This window comes from Apodemus sylvaticus, chromosome X, assembly GCF_947179515.1.
Source record: "Apodemus sylvaticus chromosome X, mApoSyl1.1, whole genome shotgun sequence".
NCBI classification, from domain to species: domain Eukaryota; kingdom Metazoa; phylum Chordata; class Mammalia; order Rodentia; family Muridae; genus Apodemus; species Apodemus sylvaticus.
The window spans coordinates 61,496,304-61,518,280 of NC_067495.1; the positions used below are offsets into that span (position 1 = coordinate 61,496,304).

Consider the following 21,977-nt stretch of genomic DNA (forward strand, 5'->3'; position numbering starts at 1 on the left):
TGTTTGTTTGTTTGTTTTTCGAGACAGGGTTTCTCTGTGTAGCCCTGGCTATCCTGGAACTCACTCTGTAGACCAGACTGCCCTCGAACTCAGAAACCCACCTGCCTCTGCCTCCCAAGTGCTAGGATTACAGGGGTGCGCCACTACCACCCGGCTTCTTTTCTTTTTTCTTTCCTTCCTTCCTTTGTTCCTTCTTTCCTTCCTTCCTTCCTCCCCATCTCTCTTTCTCTCTTTTCTATTATGTGTTGTGGGTCTCTGTGGATGAGTGCCATGTGTGTACAGATGCTTGAACACAGATCATTGGATCCCTTCCTTGGAGCTGGAGTCACACTTGGCTGTGAGCACCTCATATGGGTACTGGGAACTGACCTCAGATCCTCTGAAAAAACAACAGCACTCTTAACCACTGGGCCAAGGCTCCAGCCCTTGGAGAGATTTCTCTAGCCCCTGTTGAGAACCAGCAAGCCCAGGAGCCTTTCCATCTGTGCTGTCCCTTGAGATACGCTGGTGGGTTGCCAGCAGTTTTGTTATAGTTGTGTCAGTCTCTCTGATATTCTAATCTGCTTCCTTGAATGAGGGAGAATAAAATGAAATTTTAGCTTATGTGTGTGTGACATTCATGTGACCTAAATGCCAATGTATCATGAGCATTCGCTCGACTCTACCATCACCATTACCAAGTAGCTTCTGCTCCTTTGAAGATTAGCAACAGCAGAAGTTCATGGCAGTTGGTGTTTAGAAAATGCTTTCGTATAAGTGAAGTATACTAGTCTATAAATCATCTTGCTGGGTCTTGGCTATGGACAGTCCTTGAGATATCATGTGTGATATTTATCACATGAGATGAAATAGAGAAAAGCTGACAGGGTAAAAGAGCATGTCTAAAGCCTTTAGATGAGTCACAAGTGGACAAAGGACCCAGGCAACAGTAATAAATGGAGTTCATTCTGAAGGGGGGCGGTATCCGTAAGACAGGTCATCGAACTCTTATCTGTTGCTTGTCTTACTCTAAGAGGCTAAAGGGATTTTTAAATTTATTATAATGTATCTTATTGATAAAGGTGACTAAGATGGACATTCTTATTTAATACAATTAGACATGAAATTGGTATACCTACTCTGGAGGGCAACCTGAAAATATAAGAAACTTTAAAAATATTCCCATCATGCTCACTTCAGGAACGCATATATTAAAACTTTTTATATTCTTTGATCCAGTAATTATATACATACTAAGGAAATAGCCCTCAATACACAACTTGCTGCATTCATTCAATGGATCTTTTTTAAGCTTTGTACCAGAAACGAGCGCTATTTCTGAGAATACAACAATCAACTTTGACATTGTGAAAATATTCTTGTAGCAAAAGACATAGTAAGCAGAAAAACAAAATAGTTCTGGATGTCGGTACAGAAGAGAACAAACAATTTCATGGTGGCTTCATAGGCATGATAGGGAGGGCACAGGCTATTTGTGAATCAAAGAGATGGTTAAGATGAGATCAAAAAAACATGAGGAAACCGGGCACCTGTAATTCTGACACTCTAGGGGCTAATGCAGAAGAATCTTCCATTCAAGGCCAGCCTGGGCTAATGTGATACAGGCCTAAGTCAAAAATGGAAAGTGAGGGGGAGGGGAGTGAATGAAAAGTCCTCAGTGAAAGAATGGGCTTTGTGTCTCGGAGTACCTGAGAAGGCCTTTGTCAGGGCCATGTGTTGAGAAGTGAAAGAGAAAGGTAAAGTCAGGTGGAGTTGGGACAGCTGTAGAGGGTCTCATCTCTACATTGAGTTTAGATTCTATTTGTCTACAAGGATATTATTCACTGCAACATGATTTGTAATAGCATATGTTTTCTTTCAAAACTATCTTAATATCTAACCTTACGGGACTAGTTATATAAATTGATGTATCGACATATTGTATACAACTATTGAAATCATGGTTTGGCCTTTCAAATTTTATACTGATAAATGTTATCCTCTTGATCAGAAAAAAAGATGTTATTATAGTTTCTTTTATAGCTACAGAACAAACATGATAGTTCTCATGTGAAAAGCAGCTAAGACCTTGAATTTTAAACTTAGGATGAGTCCACAGAGATGTGATGAGAAAAATATGCTGACAGTTGTGATTTCACACCTTGGGGTTTTGGTTTGGGGTTTGGGGTTTGGTCTTGGGGCATTTTTTGTTTGTTTGTTTGTTTGTTTTTATTGTCTTGGTTTTGATTTTTCAAAACAGGGCTTTTCTGTGTAGCTCTGGCTGTCCTGGAACTCACTCTGTAGACCAGGCTGACCTCGAACTCAGAGATACACCTGCCTCTGCCTCCTGAGTGCTGGGATTAAAGGTGTGTGCTACCACTGCCCTGGGATTTCAGGCCTTGTTAATCACCAGACGATTGGATTCATTTTTGCTGGGGATTGGAAGAAATTGTTTTGGTTTTCTGAAAGGATCTCACTGTGTAGCCCTGGCTACCCTGGAATTGGGTGCCTCTACCTCCCTGAATGCTGGGATTAAAGGTTTGGGCTGCTACCACCTGCTGCACGGATGCCTTTAAAGCTAGATCTCCCCACATATTGTACTTACACAACTGATTTAGGGGGACCTAAATGCCAAACGTGAATTTATCCCTATTGTATTTTTTTCTTTCTCCTTTGAGCCTATAATTGCAGCCCTGTCAAAATATTTTTGGATTTAATTTTTGTTATCTTAGCTATTCATCCTTCCAGCTTTCTGCTATTGTTAGAGCCTGATAAACATGCTACATTATAAACTGACTGTGTGTGTGTGAGCACACACACACACACACACACACACACAAAACACGGGGTGGGGGTGGAGAGAGAGAACATGCTGTGAAAACTGCAGTTTCAAATATAAAGGATTTTATTTCCTATATTTAGTGATATGTTGAAGATGAGTTAGTGCTCAGAACAAAGCCCTAGCTAACACTGGACAAAATGTAGAAATGTGCATTGAAAGAAAATACAATTAGTTAGACAAAACTCTGACTCAGTAGTCCTAAAATAAATCTAACTGTACTACCATGCTGCCTGCAGGGCTTTGCCCTTGAAGTGGTGACTAGTGTTTACCTGGTACTTGACACTGAGTGTGTTAGGACAGCCCCTATCTATCTTCAGCTTTACTGAGCAAAATAGAGCATTGAATTGTTTGTATAACCTGCTCGCAATTAGCCTGTGGTACTTCCTGGTGCTTATGGTTAAATGAAAGGAGGGAACAGAGAAGACGGATTTGATCAAGATGATGGCACTTTCCTTTCTTTCTAAAAAGAATTGCACGTGGAGGGACAGTTCATCTGATCCTTTCAGTAACGTGTCCTCCACAAACCTGTTTTGCAGTGTTCCTGCAAAGGCTGGTGCGGGAACAAGCAATGTGGATGCAGAAAGCAAAAGTCAGACTGTAATGTGACCTGCAGCTGTGACCCCACAAAGTGTCGCAACCGCCATCAGAACCAGGTAGGAATGATATTGCTTCCCCTTACTGTCCCTTTGGACCTTTCTGGAGTTTCTATCCTCCTTCCACCCTGAACCCTGGAATCTCCTACCCAGCAATCCCTCCCCTTCTTCTCTGCACCCAGAAAGAGGCTCACTTCTCAGGTATGCACTCCCCACCCTCCCCGCCAGCTTTGCTCAGAAGCTTCTGTCTGATTTCTGAAACAGGAACAAGGACCAGGAAAGCAAGAGCTTACAGGTGGACAGGGACACGGGATCAAACTAGTCCAGAGCCTCAGCTGGGACCGTGAAAGGCATGTGCTGAGATGGCAGCTTCCAGAAAGGCACTTAATCCTTCTGGGGTCTTGAGGCAGTAGCTAGTAGACCCTAAGGGAACCAAGCATTCATGGCTTGTGGGCAAGACCCACAGGAATCTGGTCGAGTGGTCACTGTGCTGAGCCAAGTTGGCTGTGGCTTTCTTTATATCACTCCTAGGAAGAGCAAACTCCGAGAAAGCAACTGTGCTCGCGAAGAGCAGCACCTTCAGTCACTGAACTTTCCCTTCCACCTGCCTGTGACTGTGGCAAGGAGTCTTTGCTACAGCTCTTGATACATACATACATACATACATACATACATGCATAGCCCAAGGCTCCTCCCAAGTGCAGTGTACCAAGCATCCATCATGCATTTGCTAAGCATTTACACAGGAACAATTTGGCTTGAGCCTTTATCAAAGACCTCTAAACTATGTAAGCACCAGAGGACTGAAGTGGCAAGCTACATGTCTGTCAGGCTAAATGGCAGGGACATAGTTGGGACCTGTATTTTGTGGTTTTCCATTCAGGGTTCTAGAGCCCTGAAGCTGCTACATGAATCTCTGTCCCAAACCTTCAGGATTCCATTTCCATCAAAGCCATGTGTGTCACTTACTTTCCTGTTGGGCCTCACTCGGGATTTCAGTTAAAGAAAATCACTGCTCTGGGCCACTGTTTCCAGTTTACAGAGAGAAAAGTAAAATCCAGAGGCAAACTGATGTGATGCGCCTGATACGCAGCTGGTCCTGGTAACTTAGGATGGAGCCTCAGACTTAAAACAGCTACAGTTTTAATCCCAACTCTGCCAGAGTCACTTTGTGATGACCTAAGTGACTTCTATCCTTTGGATTTTGTTTCCTTATCAGAAAGGAATACCAATGCAGGTAGCCTCCTATAGGGGTGTTATTGTAGGTAGTAGAACTTTAATCAAAGAAATAATCAAGACTTGGCCTAATTTTATTTGATTTTTTTTTTTTGAGAGTAGGCCTTCCTTGTTAAAACCCTATGTTGGACTCAAACTTGTCATTCCTCTGCCTCCCAAGTTCTGGGATTGCAGATATATACTACCACACCCAAGTTGACCTAATTTTAAAGTTTCATTCATAGTATGTCTCCTTCCAGACCTACACGGGTCTTTGGAGTCTGTCTCTTAAGCATGACTCCATTCCTTTGGGGACAGAACATGTTAAGCCCTATGGCCTCTCCAAACAGTAGCTCCCTTAGGTTTGCTTTGAGTAACTGTGTGATTGGGTCCTCAGAGCTGGGACCTACCTGGCTGAAGAGGAACAGGCTGTTTTGAACTCAGGTAGCTAAATTATAATAAGCCTATCTGCTTGATTTCAGGACTTAGATGCTTTTGAGCTAAACCAAGATTCTGAAAACTCCTTCAAACTGGAAGATCCCACAGAGGTGACCTCAGGATTAAGCTTCTTCAACCCTGTGTGTGCAACTCCCAGCAGCAAGGTGAGTGGCTAAATGCAAGACTTGAAAAAACTATATGCACACCCTTCTCTGCATTGCCTATAATAGAAGGTTGTGGGGAAAGATATTATCCTATTGCTGTGCACTGGCTGTCGTGTTTTCTCGAAAACAACAGTTGTAGGGAAGCCTCGTGGAGCCTTTGTAGTGCTACGCCGGGCCCAGGTAATCATTGCTATCTCTGTCTTCCCTAGATCCTCAAGGAACTGTGTGATTCCGATCAGGTGCCGCTGAAGCAGCCTGTGTTTGTCTCTTCTGATGACCCAGAACTGAAACCTGCAGCATCAGAATCACAAGAAAATAAGGCCGCGGGGAAGAAGAAGAAGCGAGCTCTAGCCAGCAATACCAGCTTCTTTTCTGGCTGCTCTCCTATCCAAGAAGAGTCCCACTGAGGCTAGGGCCATTGTCTCTTCTGTCTGCCCTGGACTTACTCTGAGGGAGCAGCACAGAGGGGAAGGCCATTAATGACTTCTGTAGCTTTAGGTCTTGCTATTGAGAAAAGGAAAAAAGTGTCCCTGAAAGGAAGAGGACCTTTGCTGAGAGTTGGCCTTTACTACCTAAGCCCTCAAACAACTACTCTGCTTCTCTAGAAGGTGCTGAGCCTTCTATTGAAGAGAGAACCAACTGACCTTCCTGCTGACTAAGAGGAGCCAGTCCCCACTACAACGTAGCTCACTGTTTGCGAGCAGTTGAACTGTCTCTTCATGGAGCTCAGACCAACATGTTCTTCTCTTGTGATCAGGTTGGCTTAATGGAAGAGCCTCCAGTAGGACGGAGACCCGACTCGACCCCCTCACCACACCTCAGATCGGGCAGGGAGCTTTCCTGCTCCATCCAACTCCGGACTTTGCAAACACTTCAACTGTCGGTCCCGTGTGTTACTGAAGTGAATGAAATATTTTTTAAAATGTTAAGAAAATAAATAAATCTCAGTTCATCTACTATTTGAAGGAGATCCTTTTATGCTAGAGGAAGAAATAAAATTCCAGCATGTTTTCTTCATCCCCTGGGAAGTCTTAAAGAGATCCCATTTCGATTTCCCCACAAATACACATGCTTCCTTTTTCTGGGAAGACTGCCTAGTGTTTTGTTTCGTGTTTTGTTTTGTTTACAGGGAGAGGAATTGAGCAAAGGGACTCTGACATGCCGAGCAAACTTTCTATCCCTGAGCTGTACCCCAACCCAGCTTCCTACCCTCTCTTAGGGTGTTGCACCTCTGCTGCTCTAGGGGGACGAAGGACACTGACAAAACTAGTTTCTTCTACACATTTAGTGACCATCCCCATCCCCACACTCCTGACAGAAGTCCTGAGTTCAATTCCCAGCAACCACATGGTGGCTCACAACCATCTATGACATCTGGTGCTCACTTCTGGCTTACAGGCACATATGTAGCTAGAACACTGTATACATAGTAAACAAATCTTTTTTTAAACTGTTCAAGGTCTTTAGGAGCCTGTACTCTGCATATAAGAAAATAAAGTGTCAGCTTTACTATATAACAGCAAATACCTGAAAGAGGGAGTTCATCGGGGAAATACGTTCATTTTAGCTCATGGTTTGGGAGGCCCTGGGCCCTGCTTAGAAGCCCATAGTAAATCATTACAGAAGTATGATGGAGCAGAGCCAGGATGGAAGAAACAGTGGAAGGATCCAGGTCTCATCACCAGCCTTCAAGAGTATATCCCCCAGGATATACTCCACAAGTATGTCTCCCCAAGACACTCCACAAGAACCTTCCTCTCTAAAGTTTCCCCCAACCTCCCAAATGGTACCACAGGCCAGGGAACAAGCTGTGAACACATGAGCCTTTGGGGAACATTAACTATCTAACATACAGAGATAGTGCCGCGGTACAAAGAGCTAGTTATATAGAGTTACAATGTCAGTGAGTAACAGAGCTAGGAACAGAACCCAGTTCTGTTTACCTTATAGCTCTTTCTAATACCCTGGAATCTTGATTAATGGGTGTAGAACCACGCTGCTTTTCAGTTACAGAACAAAACTACTGCACCCTCGCTTTCTCCCTTAAAAAGGAAGTGGAGGGACAAGGATTATTCCTTACCTTCCATCGGGTTTCTCGGCTCCAGTTAGAAGCTAGAAGGGGGCCAACCATGTAGTGCCTCTTACAGGCTCTATTTGAAACTTTTTGGGAGTTTGCAAGCCTTGAGACTTATCCATACATATTGAATCCTGTTCCCACCCCACCACCCCTAAAAGGCTCTCAAACCATCCCCACATACAAGAAAACAAGACTCCAGAATCCACCACAACCCAAGCAAAGGAAGTTGAAAACAACCTGCCAAGAATGGCTCCCAGCGGAGGACTAGGTGACCCGCTGGCCCTCCCTGGCTTCCTGCCAGCAAGCAGCCTTGCTTCTCTTTGCATTTTAATTCTGAGAGAGTTAGAGAATCTCTGTCATTGCCAAATAGAGCCTCTGGATACAATGGGAAAGCTGAGAGGGAGGGAACCAGCTCCTGGCAGAAGAGAGCCAGTCTCCCTTGGCTGGATAAAATTGAATGTGTGTGGGGTGGGGGGAGGGGAAGCCAGCTTATCTGTAAGGAGTCATCCTTTCCCACCAACACCCGGATAGTGCTCACACACAGACCCCAAGTCACTTCATCAGCCACAATCCAGGAGCTGTCCATCAAGCCCCTCCCCACTCACATGTGACCCTGGACTTTTTATACTAAGCTGACCACAGCTCCCTAGGTCACCTGCTGCTTTTGCACGCGTTCATCTTCCAAAAGCCTGGTACCCTAATACACGCTACACTCCTGAAGCCATTCAGCGCTTGGTAAACAAGGCAGTGAGACTGATGTGTGAGTGAGCATCTGATATGGGGTGCAGTGAGGGCTGTTGAGTACATCCACAGGGTCCCCTGGTCCAGAAATGGGGCACCTTGCTGCCCAGAGCTCATAAAGTCACTTGAGTAACATCACATAGATATAACTTGCAGAAGTGTAAATAGCCAAGAGGAAAGGGAAGCTAATGATTGGAAGTTGCACTCCTAGGAAGCTTGAGGTTAGACTTCCTTGTATGCTCAAGACTTTCCAGGGGACTGGCAGGGCCCCTTCTCCTCACTGCCAAGTTGCAAAATTGTGTGGTCACCTCCCCCAGCTTCCCTCCCTCCTATGCCCTCAGTCCTGGCCTCCTAGAGCCAGGACAAAGCCCTCAGGCAGTGACTGGGAGGGGAACAGGAGGAGGGACAGAGAGATGGGGAAGGCTGCACAAAGGAATTCCTCACACCAAGCCCCCTGACTGCCAGCTCCAGAGACGAAAGAAGCCGACCTCCTCTCCAGCCCGCTCACTCGCGCCCATCTTCCCACCATGGCTGTGTTCGGGTCATAGAGCCTCTCCAGGCCTTCCAAGAGGACCCACACTTCTTCCTGTAGGTGGCAACAGAGACACCTGTTTGACCAGTGAGGCTGAGCCAGGGACTGCAAGAGGGAGGAGGCAGACAACTCGGAGAGGCGCTGAGAGGCAGAGCGGCTGGCTCCGGCTTGCTCTGAGTGAAAGGTGTGAGGGCTCGGGAGGGCTGGGGGCGACCCTGGGAGCGGGGAAGCGAAGAGCCGCTGAAGCCGGTAGGGATGGAGTTCAGGGAGCCAGGCAGCAACCCTGTCAGATTCCCTGCTACGGTCTTTCAGACTGGCCAGATCCCGATTTCCATCTTCCAGGCAACTCTTGAGGGAGGTAGGACTCTGGAAATCTGGGGTGCAGGGGTACGACTCTAGAGGAAGCAAGGCCTGTGGATTGGTGGTCAGGGCAGGCTACTGTAGCCCGGTTCCGGATGGGGAGAAGCAGGAGCCTCTCTTTGGGTTGACTAGCCAGTCAGTCTCCTGGGAAGGGACCCGGCTCCCACCCCCTCCACTCCCCAGACAGGACCCTCCTTTCCCAAGGGGAACTTAGTAAGGGGGCAGGTCCAAGAGCAGACACACCTTGCCTTCTTGCAGGAGCCCTCACACAGAGGGAAAAGGGCACTGTTCCTTCGTACAGGACAGGACAGTTAGATATGAGAGAGAGAGGAGAGAGAGAGAGAGAGAGAGAGAGAGAGAGAGAGAGAGAGAGAGAGAGAGAGAGAGAGAGAGATTATCCAGATGCTTCTTTACATAGTCACTTTGAAACCCATTTTACTAGTCCACTAGTGCACACACATGGACATAGGCTGATACATGACACACAGTCACACCCTTCTTACTGCTTGCATTAGTGATTCAGTAGCAGACGTCTCTCCTGCTTCAAACTGCACAGCCTCTCAAGTAGAATCATACTCACGAGCCCAGTCTGGTTTGGAGATCAGCTTGGTCTCAGCCACACTGAGAACCACAAGGCACAGGAATACCCTGCTCCAAGACAATTGCCCTGCCACTACCACCACCCCCGCTACACACACGCACAAGCAGACACGCACACATGCACCTTTGCCCTATGTGCATAATGTACTTTCATTAAGGATAGCTCAGAGGGTGGGGCCTCTGGGAAGGGGAAGGCGGGAGTTGGGTTTCTATTTGGGGCGGAGGGTGACTGGATATGATGTCTGGGAAGGAAAGGGTAAGGCTAGGATGGGGTGACCTGTATTTTCTGGACTGTGCAGACAGGAATGAGGTTCCTTTAGAAGGCTAGGCGTCAGGGTTCAGGCAGCCTGCTCCCCTCAAGTCTTCCTTCTATTGTCAGTGACCCTAACCCCTGAGAAGTGGACACAGAAAAATCTTTTAGTCAGGGCTTTGTGGTTTGTTCAATTCTGTATCCATAGCAACTAGTCAACTGGCTGTGCCTCCCTCAGCCTGGGGTCAGAATGAGAACCTCTGCTTCAGGTTGACTCCTGCTTCCTGGGGTGCAAGGCAGCACTGGGCTGCTTCAAGCTCTGTCAGATCTGCCTTAACTTGCTGAACTGAGTTTGCCCCACCCTGAGGCAATCTCTCCTAAGTTACTCTGGGCAAGCACTCCAAACCCAGATTTGGATGTCATTAAATAGGAAGGATCTGGAGAGAGTGGGTACACACAGATGCCTACAAAAAAGGCTGGACCACTGTTTTCCCAGGTATCAAAAATAAGGGCCAATGAAAGACTCCAGAAACAGTCCCTCTTTTCTAGGTTTGGAATCAGCTCGCTAAATCCAGAGCTCTGGGTCTGCTCTGTGATCAACCAACCTTCCCACTGAGCAGTATCTGCCCCAGGCTCCTCAGATACATGGGAAGGGAGACTGGGATCTGTCCTCTATCAGGGTAGCCGACGGTCAAATGTCCTTTCCCTCTGCCCCCAGGCCTCCACCATGGCAGACTCCCCCAGCTGCTGCTCTGTCTGGGCCCGCTGCCTCCACTGCCTGTACAGCTGCCACTGGAGGAAATATCCTAAACAGAAGATGCAAAGCAGCAAGGTGGAGAAGGGATTGGGGGGGGGGCGGCAAATCAAAAGACTAAGGCTGCTCGGAGACAATATGGAGACCCATCGTATTCACAGGCAACTGGGAGGAAGGGGCTTTCTCTCCCCCAGGAAGAAAGTTTCCCTCAAATACTGGGAGAACAGCTCAGTGCAGGGCCGGAAGCTGAGCTGCCATTCTGGGGGCCTCTGAGCATGAAGTGGGGCTCAGCTGACAGCTTCTCTCCTGCTCCTTTGCAGTGCGACTGCGTCTGGTTTGGCCTGCTCTTCCTCACCTTCCTCCTGTCCCTGGGATGGCTGTACATCGGGCTCATCCTTCTCAATGATCTGCACAACTTCAATGAGTATGTCACGTACCCTGCGCCCTCCCCCCCTGTTCCTCCTCATACCGACCAACCTACATCCAACCCTGCACTCAGCCCCCACTATGTCATCCCCGGCTCTACACGGCCCCAGAACCCCAGCACTTCCAACGACCTTAAAAATTTCCTCCAAGAAAACTCACCAATTCCTAGAGACCATAGCCCTAAGAAACATTTCCCCTCACTCCCATCTAATGGGTTTTCTGGATCTAGCCACTTCAGCTCCCAACCCCCCTCCCCCAAGTCACTTCCTTCCCTTGAACACCTTCCTTTACCCTCCTACAGATTCCTGTTTCGCCATTGGGGACACTGGATAGACTGGTCCCTGATCGTCTTGCTGGTCATCTCCCTCCTGGTCACATATGCATCCTTGCTATTGGTTGGTCCAGGGACATCTGGCCTAACTCCCACATAAGCCCTTCATTCCTGCTCAGGTCTACTGTCTTGTTCTCATCCTAGCCACTGAGGGAAAGAGGATAATTCTTGGGTGGGAAGAAGATACCAGTCTGCAAATCCCTACTAGGAGAACTTGCCTTCCTCTCCCAGAGCCTTCTAAGTGTCCCTTCTGTCTGTTCCCAGCTCCTGGGCCTGCTCCTGCAGCTCTGTGGACAGCCTCTACATCTTCACAGTCTCCACAAGGTGCAGTGAATTGGCAGTGATGGGGAGAGGGGATGCTGGGTCTAGCCCTCTGATCATTTGCTTTTCTATGCCTGGGGTCCAGATCAGGACCTGAAACCCAGTACATATTTATTGAGTGAAAGGACAGTGGATGCGTTCAGGAAGGGGAAGAATGTCTGTGTCCACAGAATGAAGAGGTAGCCCCAGTAATCATGAGCCTAGGCTAACAAGGAAGGTCCATTCATTCATCCCCGGCCCCAGGTGCTGCTGCTCTTCATTATACTTCTAGTGGCCACTGGCCTTGTGGGAGTGGATATCCAATGGCGGCAGGAGTGGCATAGTTTACAACTGTCACTGCAGGTGAGTGGCTGATCTCCACTATCTAGGTGGGAGCCTTGGCCCATGGCCAATTCTGGAACATTATATTGCCTCCTGGTCCTATGAGACTGTAGCTCTCTCTGGACGGCAGAGAATGGGGCAGGCACACGCCGAGCAATAGGAAGAAGACCTTTCCTCACCAGCTCTTTTTCCACAGGCCACAGCCCCATTCCTTCACATTGGAGCAGTTGCTGGAATCACCTTGTTGGCCTGGCCTGTGGCTGATACCTTCTACCGCATCTACCCAAGAGGTGCCAACATCGGCCCCTGTTCACCCTCAGTGGACACCAGTGTCTCTTCCTCCCCACCCCCCAGCTTCCTTTACCTGAGCTCTGCCCTCTGCCCCTAGAGTGCCACCTCACCTGTTGCCTTTCCCGGAAGCTTGTTTTCCACTTTCTACAGGCCCAAAGGTTCTACTGCTGTTGCTATATTTTGGAGTCACCCTGGTCATCTACCTGACACCCCTGTTCATCTCTTCCCCCTGCATCATAAAACTCAGAGATTTACCCCCGAAGCCCGGGCTGGTAGGACACCGAGGGGCCCCCATGGTAAGTGATGGGCAGAAACCTGGACAAGTAGAAAAGAATCTGCTCCTCTAGGCTTCAGGGACCAGGTCTGTGAGTTCCCAGGCCCACCCTTCCCTGCTACCTTCTCACCAACTCCCTTTCACAGCTGGCCCCCGAGAATACCCTGATGTCCCTGCGAAAGACAGCTGAATGTGGAGCGTCTGTGTTTGAGACAGATGTGATGGTCAGGTAGGTGATGGAGGGTGGGGCCTGGGGGGGACACAGTGGGGACACTCAGGAAAAGATGGCAGTTCCAGAGCTTTGTGCCCTGACGTTTCTTGTGCCCACAGCTCTGACGGAGTCCCCTTTCTCATGCATGATGAGCGACTGAGCAGGACGACCAATGTAGCCTCTGTGTTTCCAGAGCGAATCTCAGCCCACAGCAGTGACTTCTCCTGGGCCGAACTGCAGAGACTCAATGCTGGAGCCTGGTTCCTAGAGGTGAGGATGCCAGCCAAGATGAGGCCAGCAGCTCTGTGGCACTCAGGGCAGAGTCCATTCCAGCAGTATGCACTTGCTGTGCCCTGTACTGGTCAGTCAAGAACAGGCTCTGCCCTAGTGTCACTCCCAGCTAGTACGACGGGAGCCTAAGCAAAAGACAATCGGACTCGGAAATAGCGCAGTGAAAACACTTCTGCTCAGATGAGAGTGAAGCAAGAATGTGGAGCTAGTTTGGAGGTGCTGGGATGGAACCCAGAGCCGTGACTAGCAAGAACCCTACCGCTTACATACACCCCAAACCCTTGCTTGGCCCATAGAGCTCTAGTTTGGGGTACCAGCATTGGGTAACAGCCAGAAACATGAGTAGGTTTCTAGAGAACAAAAAGTAGCTCAATTTAACTGAAAGATAACAGTTCATAGGAGTGGTAGGAAACAGGCTTGCTCTTAAATCAAGACATTTGAATGTTGTACATTGAAGTGCTGGTTTTAATCCTCTAGGCAGTGAAAAAATACTCAAAGGGCCACTTCATGAATTGGAATCTCCTATAATCCAACCTGTCTAAAATATGCAGATTATTTATGTGTGTGGACATACTTTTTCAAAAATATAAAAGCACAATATGGAGTTGCTATTTGCTTTTTCTTTTACAAAATTAAGTCTATATCTAATGACATATCAGAGGGATTGAAAACCGAGAATGTCTATATTTGAACTTCGGCTTTAGCACTTGCTAGCTGTGGTGATGCTGGCCAACGATCCCTAGCCAGTCTGTGCCTCAGTTTCCTCATTTGTACAGCAGGGATAATAATTGTAGTACTTCCCCTTCTAGGCCTTTTGAACAGATTGTCAGTTCATACACATAAGGTACCTAGGACCCTGCACATAGCAAATCCCCTCTGTGATCCAGCTTTATCGATGTTGGCACTTGGGGTCATTAGTTGACAATGAAGGAAGGTGGGCAGAATGGCAGAGGCTTGGAACAGCCGTAATGAGCGATGAGAGAAAAGCCCAATCAAGAGGAAGTGAAAGGTCGGACAAGCCCCAGGGGACAAAAATCAGGAAATCCAGCGCCAGTTCTCCCCATGCAGTGAGCTGCCTGAAACAGTGTGCAGCCCCAGGTCTAGAGGTGAAGGAGGCAGACAGTTGTGACACTGCATCAGAGTTCAGAGGGTGCACAAAAGGGAAAGGAGTCTCTTGAGAGCGCTGTGGAAAGTGATTCCGAGCTGAGGCTGGACTATGTGGGAACGCAGGTACAATGAGAAAGGGGCTGAGGGACCAGGGGAGAAGCCGAGGATCAAGATCCCAAAGGTCTCTATGAACCTGAAAAGATGATATAGATGAAGTTATGGACCTGGAGGAGTAGGATGCTGACGCCATAGAGCATGATTTGATGGAAGAAAGCAAAGGTTTAGAGAAAGAAAGACCCTGACTCAGAGGTAGGCAGAATCTGGAAACACTTGCTTAAGACTGACAGCAGCTCGTTGGGTGTGGTGGCTCACGTAGTTATTCCCAGCACTTGGGAGGTTAGAGGCAGGCAGCTTACTGTGGCTTCAAAGCCAGCCTGCTTTACATAGCTACATAGCAAATTCCAGGCCAGACAGGACTGTAGAGTGAGACCCTGTCTCAAAACAAACAAACAACAAACAAACAGATGGCAAGGATTGGGAGAAAACCTAAAGGTCTCTTGTGATGTTGAAATAATTTTCCTCTCTTATAGAGGAAACCTTTCTGGGGGGCCAAAAAGCTGTCAGACTCTGATCAGAAGGAGGCTGAGAATCAGACCATACCAGCACTGGAAGAACTACTGAAGGAAGCAGCAGCCCTTAACCTTTCCATCATGTTTGACTTGCGCCGACCCCCAAGAAACCACACATACTACGATACTTTTGTGAATCAGACATTGGAGGCTGTGCTGAGTGCAAACGTGCCCCAAGCTATGGTGATGTTATCCAGGGCTCCCAAAGCCCTCCCCACATTCTGCCCCTCTTCCCATCCTACCCCCGCTCACAAACCCCATTCTGTGGCCAAACCTCTCTGCACCTGTCCCTGGAATCCCTAGGGCTTCCTTAGCATTAAATTATGCTTCATTGTCCCTGAACCACAGGTTCTTTGGCTCCCAGATGAAGATCGTGCAAACGTGCAACAACGGGCCCCCAGAATGCGCCAGATATATGGACATCAGAGTAGCAACGGGACTGAGAGGCCCCAATTTCTCAACCTCCCCTATCAAGACCTGCCAGTGTTGGATATCAAGTGAGTGTCAAGGAAAGGAATAAAAAGGACCCCAAGGTTGATGGTCAGGAAAGAACCAATGCAGGTGTCACAAAAGCTATTCATCCATTCATTCCCACAATGCATACCTACTGAATGGTTGCTATAACTCATGCAGAATTTATTGTGGGCTTAAAGAAATAAATCTGAATAAGATGGGAAAGGTCCCTGATTTCGTGGAATTTAGGAACTAGTAAAAGTTCTAGAAAATAAATTACCTAAACTACATTTATGCTGGGTAGTAGCAAGAAAAGGGAAGGGGAATCTGGGAAGACAGACAGAGATCAAGCTCCTTAGTGCTCTGTAGGCCATGAGAACGGCTCTAGTGTTATTATTCTACATTGCAGAGATCTGCATAAAAGAAAATGGACCGGGGCAGAGTCTCAGACGTGAGATTCTGCATGTTCCTCCATTTTATCCCCACTTTCACAGGGCGCTGCACCAGGATAATGTCTCAGTAAACCTGTTTGTAGTGAACAAGTCCTGGCTCTTCTCCCTGCTCTGGTGTGCAGGTGTGGATTCTGTCACCACCAATGACTGCCAGCTGCTACAGCAGATGCAGTACCCGCTCTGGCTCATTGTAAGGACTCTAGAGCTGTCACTGTCCCTCATCTCCAATCTCTTATTCCCCCTAAGCCTGTCCCCTTCCATACTTATTTATGCCATATGCTGCTCTTAGGGGTTCTGGCCACTGATAGGCTTTCTCTATTTCCATAGCCCCCTGAAAAATACTTAATGATTTGGGTCATCACCAACTGTGCCTCCATCCTGCTGCTTTTAAGCATCTTCCTCCTCCGAGGGTGAGTGCTTTTGCCTTGGTCTCCTGGGTGCTTTCCCCAGGCTCCAAGTAAAAAGGTACAGTCTGACTCAAGCATGCTGCCTGGGATTAAGACTTTGTCCATTCCAAATCTTGAGCCTTCCTTATCACAATAAAATGTCTTGACCCTGGGGAAGGCAATTTGGAGAAACCCTGGGTTGGAAAGCCTTGCTACAAGTTGGTGGAACTCTCAACAGAAAGTCAGTCTCTCTCTCTCTCTCTCTCTCTCTCTCTCTCTCTCTCTCTCTCTTTCTCTCTTTCTCTCTCTAGGAGATGTGCTAACAGAAACAGAACAGGTAAGAATGCCCTTCCCTTTCTTTCTCATCTTCTCTTAATTTCCCCTGGCTTCACTTCCTCTATGACCCATCTCTTACCCACTCTGTAGGCTTAGAGACAACAGTGCTACTGACCAAGATCAACAATTTCACCTCAGAGTGAATGCCGGGCCCAGGCCCCCACCAGCTGCTGTCTAAGGCCTGTGTGCAGTGGTCACAGGCAAGGGCAGGAGCTGAAGTGGAATATCCTGGAATCAGATGTTTGGAGGAAGCGGCATTGCTAACAGAAGATGTTGAACGAAGAGGGCCCTCTGTCCAGATGCTGGGCATGTCTCAAGCTGCCATGAAATTTGCTGCCTTTGATGTTTTGACATGAATTAGTCGGAAAGACAGTGACTGACAAGAAGTTACTCCCAAAATGAAATGAAATGAAAGTGAGGAAGTGAGAAAGATTGCCAAGATAATGCACCAGGCTTGTGTGCACATGAGCTTGGATAGAAGAGGCAGGGAGGGTGTGTCAGGGTGGGATAGCTCAGGATGATGACTGAAGGAAATTTGGCCGCACTGGCCTTTCCTGAAGAACTCTTAAGATGATGAAGACAGTGCCTTCCTTCTCCTCTCACTCTCACAGTCCAGCTTCTTTTCTGCCTACAGGCTGGGAGCGAGAAAGCTCATTTAGCGATGTAATACTGTGTCTATGGTAGGGTTTTGTTGTGAACAATGAATGGTTCCTGTATCTTGCCTGTTATCAATGAATTTTTAATTTGTCATTTGGTCACAGTCTAATCATTTCTGTGCCGGAGTTGGAAAGATGCTTTTTTCCATCTGGAACTGGATGTAAAATGACAGTGAGAGGTCATCGTGAGGAGATTTGGGGGCGGGAGATGGAAGGACCCCTTTCTCCCCAGCAGACTGGAGAGTAGTGGTGACTGGGCACTCCGCTCCGGGTGGCCCAGAAGCTTTGTGCAGGGCTTGCGTTGTAGCTCCACCTTGTGGTCACTCTCCCTGAAAGGTCTGAATCCCTGGATATGAATGCCACACCTTTTCCTTGTGGGTTCAGGAAATTGTGTCCTTGACTTCAGACTCTGAGAGCAAGGTGTGATTTCCACCCCCTTTTTTTTTTCTGGGATGGACGTAGGGTCTTGTTCAAGCTAGCCTTGTCCTTGAACAAATTCCTCAATAAGTTGTTGCTTGTAAAGCTAAAAGCTGAGATGGCCAGGGCAGAGTTGGCCTGGCAATGGTGAGGCAGGTAAAAAGGGAGTGGGAAGACAAAAACTGGGACAAATAGGGGTTCTGTGGCTGACCCTGCAATCCTCCATTACACTGCTGTTCATCTTGGTTCCTGCCTACACTCAAATGCCAGTCAAATTAAGATTTTAGTCAGAACAGGAAAAGGTCCTCAATTCCTTCTCTCAGGCCAGATCAGGACTCTGAGCAGCATTAGCATCTCGGAACAAGACCCTTCCTATTTCTCTGGCCCCTCACCCTTTGGTTACTGGCAGCCATGGGAACTACAGTTCCTAGTATGCCTCTGAACATTTAAGATCTCCTGTGGATGGAGGCGAGTTTGTATTTGCAGCAGCGGCACGCGCGCAACACACACACACACACACACACACACACATTACTCTTTTCTTTCATCGCCGCCTCCATCACTCTCCATGCCGACACACCTGACCCAGGCCGGCATAGCAGGGCTAGAGGGCCACTGCAAGCCACCGCTGTGGCTGCAGTTTGAAGGTCCATGTTGCCTCAAACTGAGAGGATCACGCTGTGCTTCGAACTGCATTCCCTCATTCCATTTCCCTCTTCCTGATCCCGCTGCTCCTCAGTCTAGCCCACGGCTGACCTCAGCTCTTGGAGCCCCAGCCTGTCAGGTACTGTGACCTGACATATACTTGACATATACTTGGCCAGCTACTTACTTGCTATCTCTTTTTTTACACATTTTTTTCTGCCCTTATCAGTTGCCCAGGCTTGCTACCCTGCAGCTTCTTCCTTCCTTCCTTCCTTTCCTTTCCTTTTTCCTTTTCCTTCCTCCCCTTCCCTTCTCCCCTCCCCTCCCTTTCCCCTCCCCTCTTTCTTTCCCTTTCCCCTCCTCTCCCCCTTCTCCCCTCCACTCCCCTTCCTCCTTTCTCCTCAGTTTTCCCCTCCCCTCCCCCTTCTCCCACTCCCCCTCCACCCCTCCCTTTCCCCTCCCCTCTTTCTTCCCCTTCCCTTCCCCCCTCCTCTTCCCCTCCTCCCCTCCCCTCTCCTTCCCCTCCTCCCCTCCTCTCCCCTCCCCTTCCCCTCACAGTCCCTTCCCCTCCCCCTCCCCTTCCTCTCTTCTCCTTTTCCCCTCTCCCTCCTCTTCTTCCCTCCCCCTCCCTTCCCTTCCCCTTCATATACCGTCAGCCTCCAGCCACACAGTTCTGGCTTCTCTTCTCTGACTTCAGTGTCCAGATTCCCAGAGCTCCAGCACCAATTCAGACTGCTCCTAGCTCCCAGCTCCCAGCTCCCAGCTCCCAGCTCCCAGCTCCCAGCTCCCAGCTCCCAGCTCCCAGCTCCCAGCTCCAAGCTCCCAGCTCCCAACTCCTAGTGTATTGAATTCTGAGCTGGCCACTGCAAACTCTCCTTCCTAGGAGGACCAGACAGCTGTAGGCACTGAACATCTATGAACTAAGACTGACCAAAATTTGAGGGCAGAAGGCCAAGGGGAGCTGCTCGTTGGGTTTTGGGTGCAATTGCTCATTATTTTTAGCTGCTGACTCACAGTTCCTGGCATCTGGGTTTGGGGCTAGCAGGCTGGGTTAGGGGGCTATTAATAGAGCCAAGGCACAGCCCCGACCCAGTTCAATTTGGAAACATGGGGAGCAAGGAGCCTCCCCTGCCACGCTGTTTTGTAAAGCTGCAGAGGGTGGAGACAGTGACTGGGACAAATGCTCTCCGGCTGCAAGGTACCTCAACTAGTATCACCCAAGGGAAAGCCTAGAAGCACAGTCCCAGGTACAGCTTTCTCCATACATGCCACAGATTGTGGGCTCTACCACAGTGAAGATTCTGTTGTACTAGCCGAGAGGGCAGATATGAGTCTCAGTGGAGAGGTTATTGTGGCATTCCCTTGGCCTGCATGGGCCTACTCTAAGGTTACACAGATTACTAACTTACTACAAGAGAAATCTGAGAATTTCTGGTCCCCAGAGACCTCATGAAGATAGGGCACTTCAGCATGATCCTAAAAGGTGACACAGACCCAAGAAGCTTCCAAGTTCCAGGTCTACCCTCCTCCTATTCTTTGTATTTCTTCTGCTGTTCTTGGACTCTGGTCTTACTCAAAGGGGTCTGCAGACTTGATGATCGATTTGTCACTTCTCCACAGAGAAGCCTAACTCAAGAGCCACCTGTGAATGATCCTGTAGGTTTTGTCATTCCCACTGAGCCTTTACTGTAATGGGCTAAAGTAGGAGTTTCCTGAGGCACACGCCAAGAATGGTGGGCAAATCTTGATAATTCGCTGGACTGATCGCCAAAATTATTCCCACCCACTTCCAATTTTCTAGAATTCCCTTTGATTAAGAGCAGCAGTCTTCATCCTTCACTCCTTGAAAATGAGAAACTTCTGCCTTCAGCAACCTGCTACTCTGGCCTCTAGATGAAACAATGTGTAGGCCAAAAGATGTTGCCTCTCCACACACAAGGCCTGAGGGCACCTGCTGAAGCTCTGTTTTCAAGAATGAGCTCAGATTATGAGACAGCAGTGAACAGTGCCGACCTATCCTAGTCTGTTTGTCGAGGGCACTGGAGAGGCGGTGGAAGGAGAGAGAAATGGTCTCTATGCTCACAAATCCCCCCAACTGCTCAATCTCTCTGTCGCCTCTCAGGCTGCCTGGTCGCCTAGCAACCACAGCCACCTGCCTGTGCTTGGGGGCTGCGTCGAGCCAGTAGGGGGCGCCTGTTTCCCTGGGGCCTCAGGCAGGAGCACTAGCAGTTGGCAGATTTCCCTGTTAAATGTCAAAGCATCTCAGTGTTACTGACCTCCTCCCAGGCTTGTTCTAAGTGTCAGAGTGCCTGTATAGTAGAGGGAGACACAAGGAATTTAAAGGAATTTTACACAAATTCATAAAAAAATGCAGAGAAGGATGGAGCTGGAGAGACAGTTCAGCTGTTAAAAGCACTTGCTGATCTTCCAGAGGACCTGTTTTGTTCCTAGTACTCTTACTGGGTGGCTCACAACTACCTGTAACTCCCTTTCTAGGGTATCCAACACCCTCTTCTGGTCCCTGAGGCCCACCACACATATATTTGCATAAATGCACAAACATACACATGAATAAAAACGGCCCTCTCCCTTTTTAAAAGACAGGCTAGCAAGATGGCTCAAGCTTTATAACCCAAGTTCAGTTCCTAGAACACAGGTGTTAGGATAGAAACAATCCCCAAAAGGTGGTCTCTAATCTACACACACACACACACACACACATACACACAAACACAAACACACACACACAAGGTGCTAGAGAGATGGCTCAGTGGTTAAGAATATTTGTTGTTCTTGCAGAAGACCCAGGTTTGGTTCCCAGCGTGGATATGGTAGATCACACCCATCCAGTTCCAGGGCATTCAATGCATTCTTCTGACCTATGTAGGTATTCATGTGGTGAACTCACACACATGTAGGTAAGTGAATCTTTTAAAAAAAAATGAAAAGAGTATATGCCTTAGTCAGTGTTCTATTACTGTGAAGAGACACCATGACCATGGCAAGTCTTATAAAGAAAACCATTGACTTGGCTTACACTTTCAGATGTTTAGTCCATTGTTATCATGGTGGGGAACATGGTGGCAGGCAGGGAGAAAGGATGCAGAAGAAGTAGTTGAGAGCTTTACACCCAGATCTGCAGGCAGGAGGAAGAGAATGACTCTGGGCTTGATATAGGCTTTTGAAGTCTCAAAGTCCACCCCCAGTGATACATTTTCTCCAACAGGGCCACACCTCCTAATCCTTTCAAGCACACTACCCCCAGTGACTAAGCATTCACATGTATGAGCCTGTGGGAGTTAATTCTTATTCAAACAATTACATTCCACTCCCTGGCCCCCATAGGCTTATAGCCATATCAGAATGCAAAACTATATTTAGCGCAATGTCAAAAACCCTCAAACACTGTAACAGTCTCAACACTGTTTAAAAGTCCAAAGTTCAAAGTCTCTTCTGAGACTCAAGGCAATCTTTTAAATTTAACCCCCTATAAAATCAAATTGAAAATGCAGATTACATACTTTCAACAAACAATGGTACAGACAGAATGCATGTTACCATTCCAAAATGGATGAAAGGGATCATAATGAGGAAATACTGGAACAAAGCAAGACTGAAAGCTGGACACACTGCAAACTCTGCATCTCTGTGTCTGATGTTCAACTTCTTTAAGCTTTGCTGACTACAACACACTTCTTTCTCCTATAATGGCTCTACTCCTTTGTAGCAGGTTTTCTCAGCATCTCAGATGACTCTGGCATCCCCAACATCTTGAGGTTCCCAAGATAATCCAGGTTTTACCTGCACAGCTTTACACAGTGGCCTCTGTAGGCCTCCATGGAAGAACACACACCTAGCCTTTCCTTCATCACAGAGGGAGATTCC

General features: G+C 48.0%; 2 protein-coding genes across 8 annotated transcripts in view; both read left to right on the plus strand.

Annotated features, from left to right (window-relative positions):
* Kif4a (kinesin family member 4A) overlaps positions 1–6,190 on the plus strand; it is a 105,553-nt gene extending 99,363 nt beyond the window's left edge. For all 6 annotated transcript variants that reach the window (XM_052170162.1, XM_052170160.1, XM_052170166.1 and 3 more), the window contains 3 exons: positions 3,358–3,474; positions 5,112–5,231; positions 5,441–6,190. In XM_052170162.1, the coding sequence (XP_052026122.1) occupies positions 3,358–3,474; positions 5,112–5,231; positions 5,441–5,638 (435 nt within the window). In that variant the 3' untranslated portion in view covers positions 5,639–6,190. The remainder of the gene's footprint in view (positions 1–3,357; positions 3,475–5,111; positions 5,232–5,440) is intronic.
* A 2,202-nt stretch (positions 6,191–8,392) lies between these two features.
* Positions 8,393–17,124, plus strand: Gdpd2 (glycerophosphodiester phosphodiesterase domain containing 2). Of its 2 annotated transcripts, none has more exons than XM_052171051.1 (16): positions 8,393–8,765; positions 10,510–10,623; positions 10,866–10,969; positions 11,273–11,366; positions 11,567–11,626; positions 11,867–11,965; positions 12,141–12,234; positions 12,386–12,531; positions 12,656–12,738; positions 12,840–12,990; positions 14,709–14,930; positions 15,096–15,244; positions 15,695–15,842; positions 15,980–16,062; positions 16,350–16,375; positions 16,465–17,124. In XM_052171051.1, the coding sequence occupies exons 2-16, from the start codon at positions 10,519–10,521 to the stop codon at positions 16,515–16,517; spliced, it is 1,617 nt and encodes a 538-aa protein (XP_052027011.1). In that variant the 5' UTR covers positions 8,393–8,765; positions 10,510–10,518; the 3' UTR covers positions 16,518–17,124. The 2 variants fall into 2 exon arrangements, with proteins under 2 accessions (XP_052027011.1, XP_052027012.1); XM_052171052.1 differs by having other exon boundaries at positions 8,393–8,637.
* The last annotated feature ends 4,853 nt before the right edge of the window (positions 17,125–21,977 follow it).

Excerpts from the sequence above, each read along its gene's own strand:
- Gdpd2 (XM_052171051.1), top strand. The coding sequence starts at position 10,519 with ATGGCAGACTCCCCCAGCTGCTGCTCTGTCTGGGCCCGCTGCCTCCAC. Across the intron at positions 12,235-12,385 it reads CTACCGCATCTACCCAAGAG|GCCCAAAGGTTCTACTGCTG; the intron begins GTGCCAACATCG and ends CACTTTCTACAG. Across the intron at positions 12,532-12,655 it reads GACACCGAGGGGCCCCCATG|CTGGCCCCCGAGAATACCCT; the intron begins GTAAGTGATGGG and ends TCCCTTTCACAG.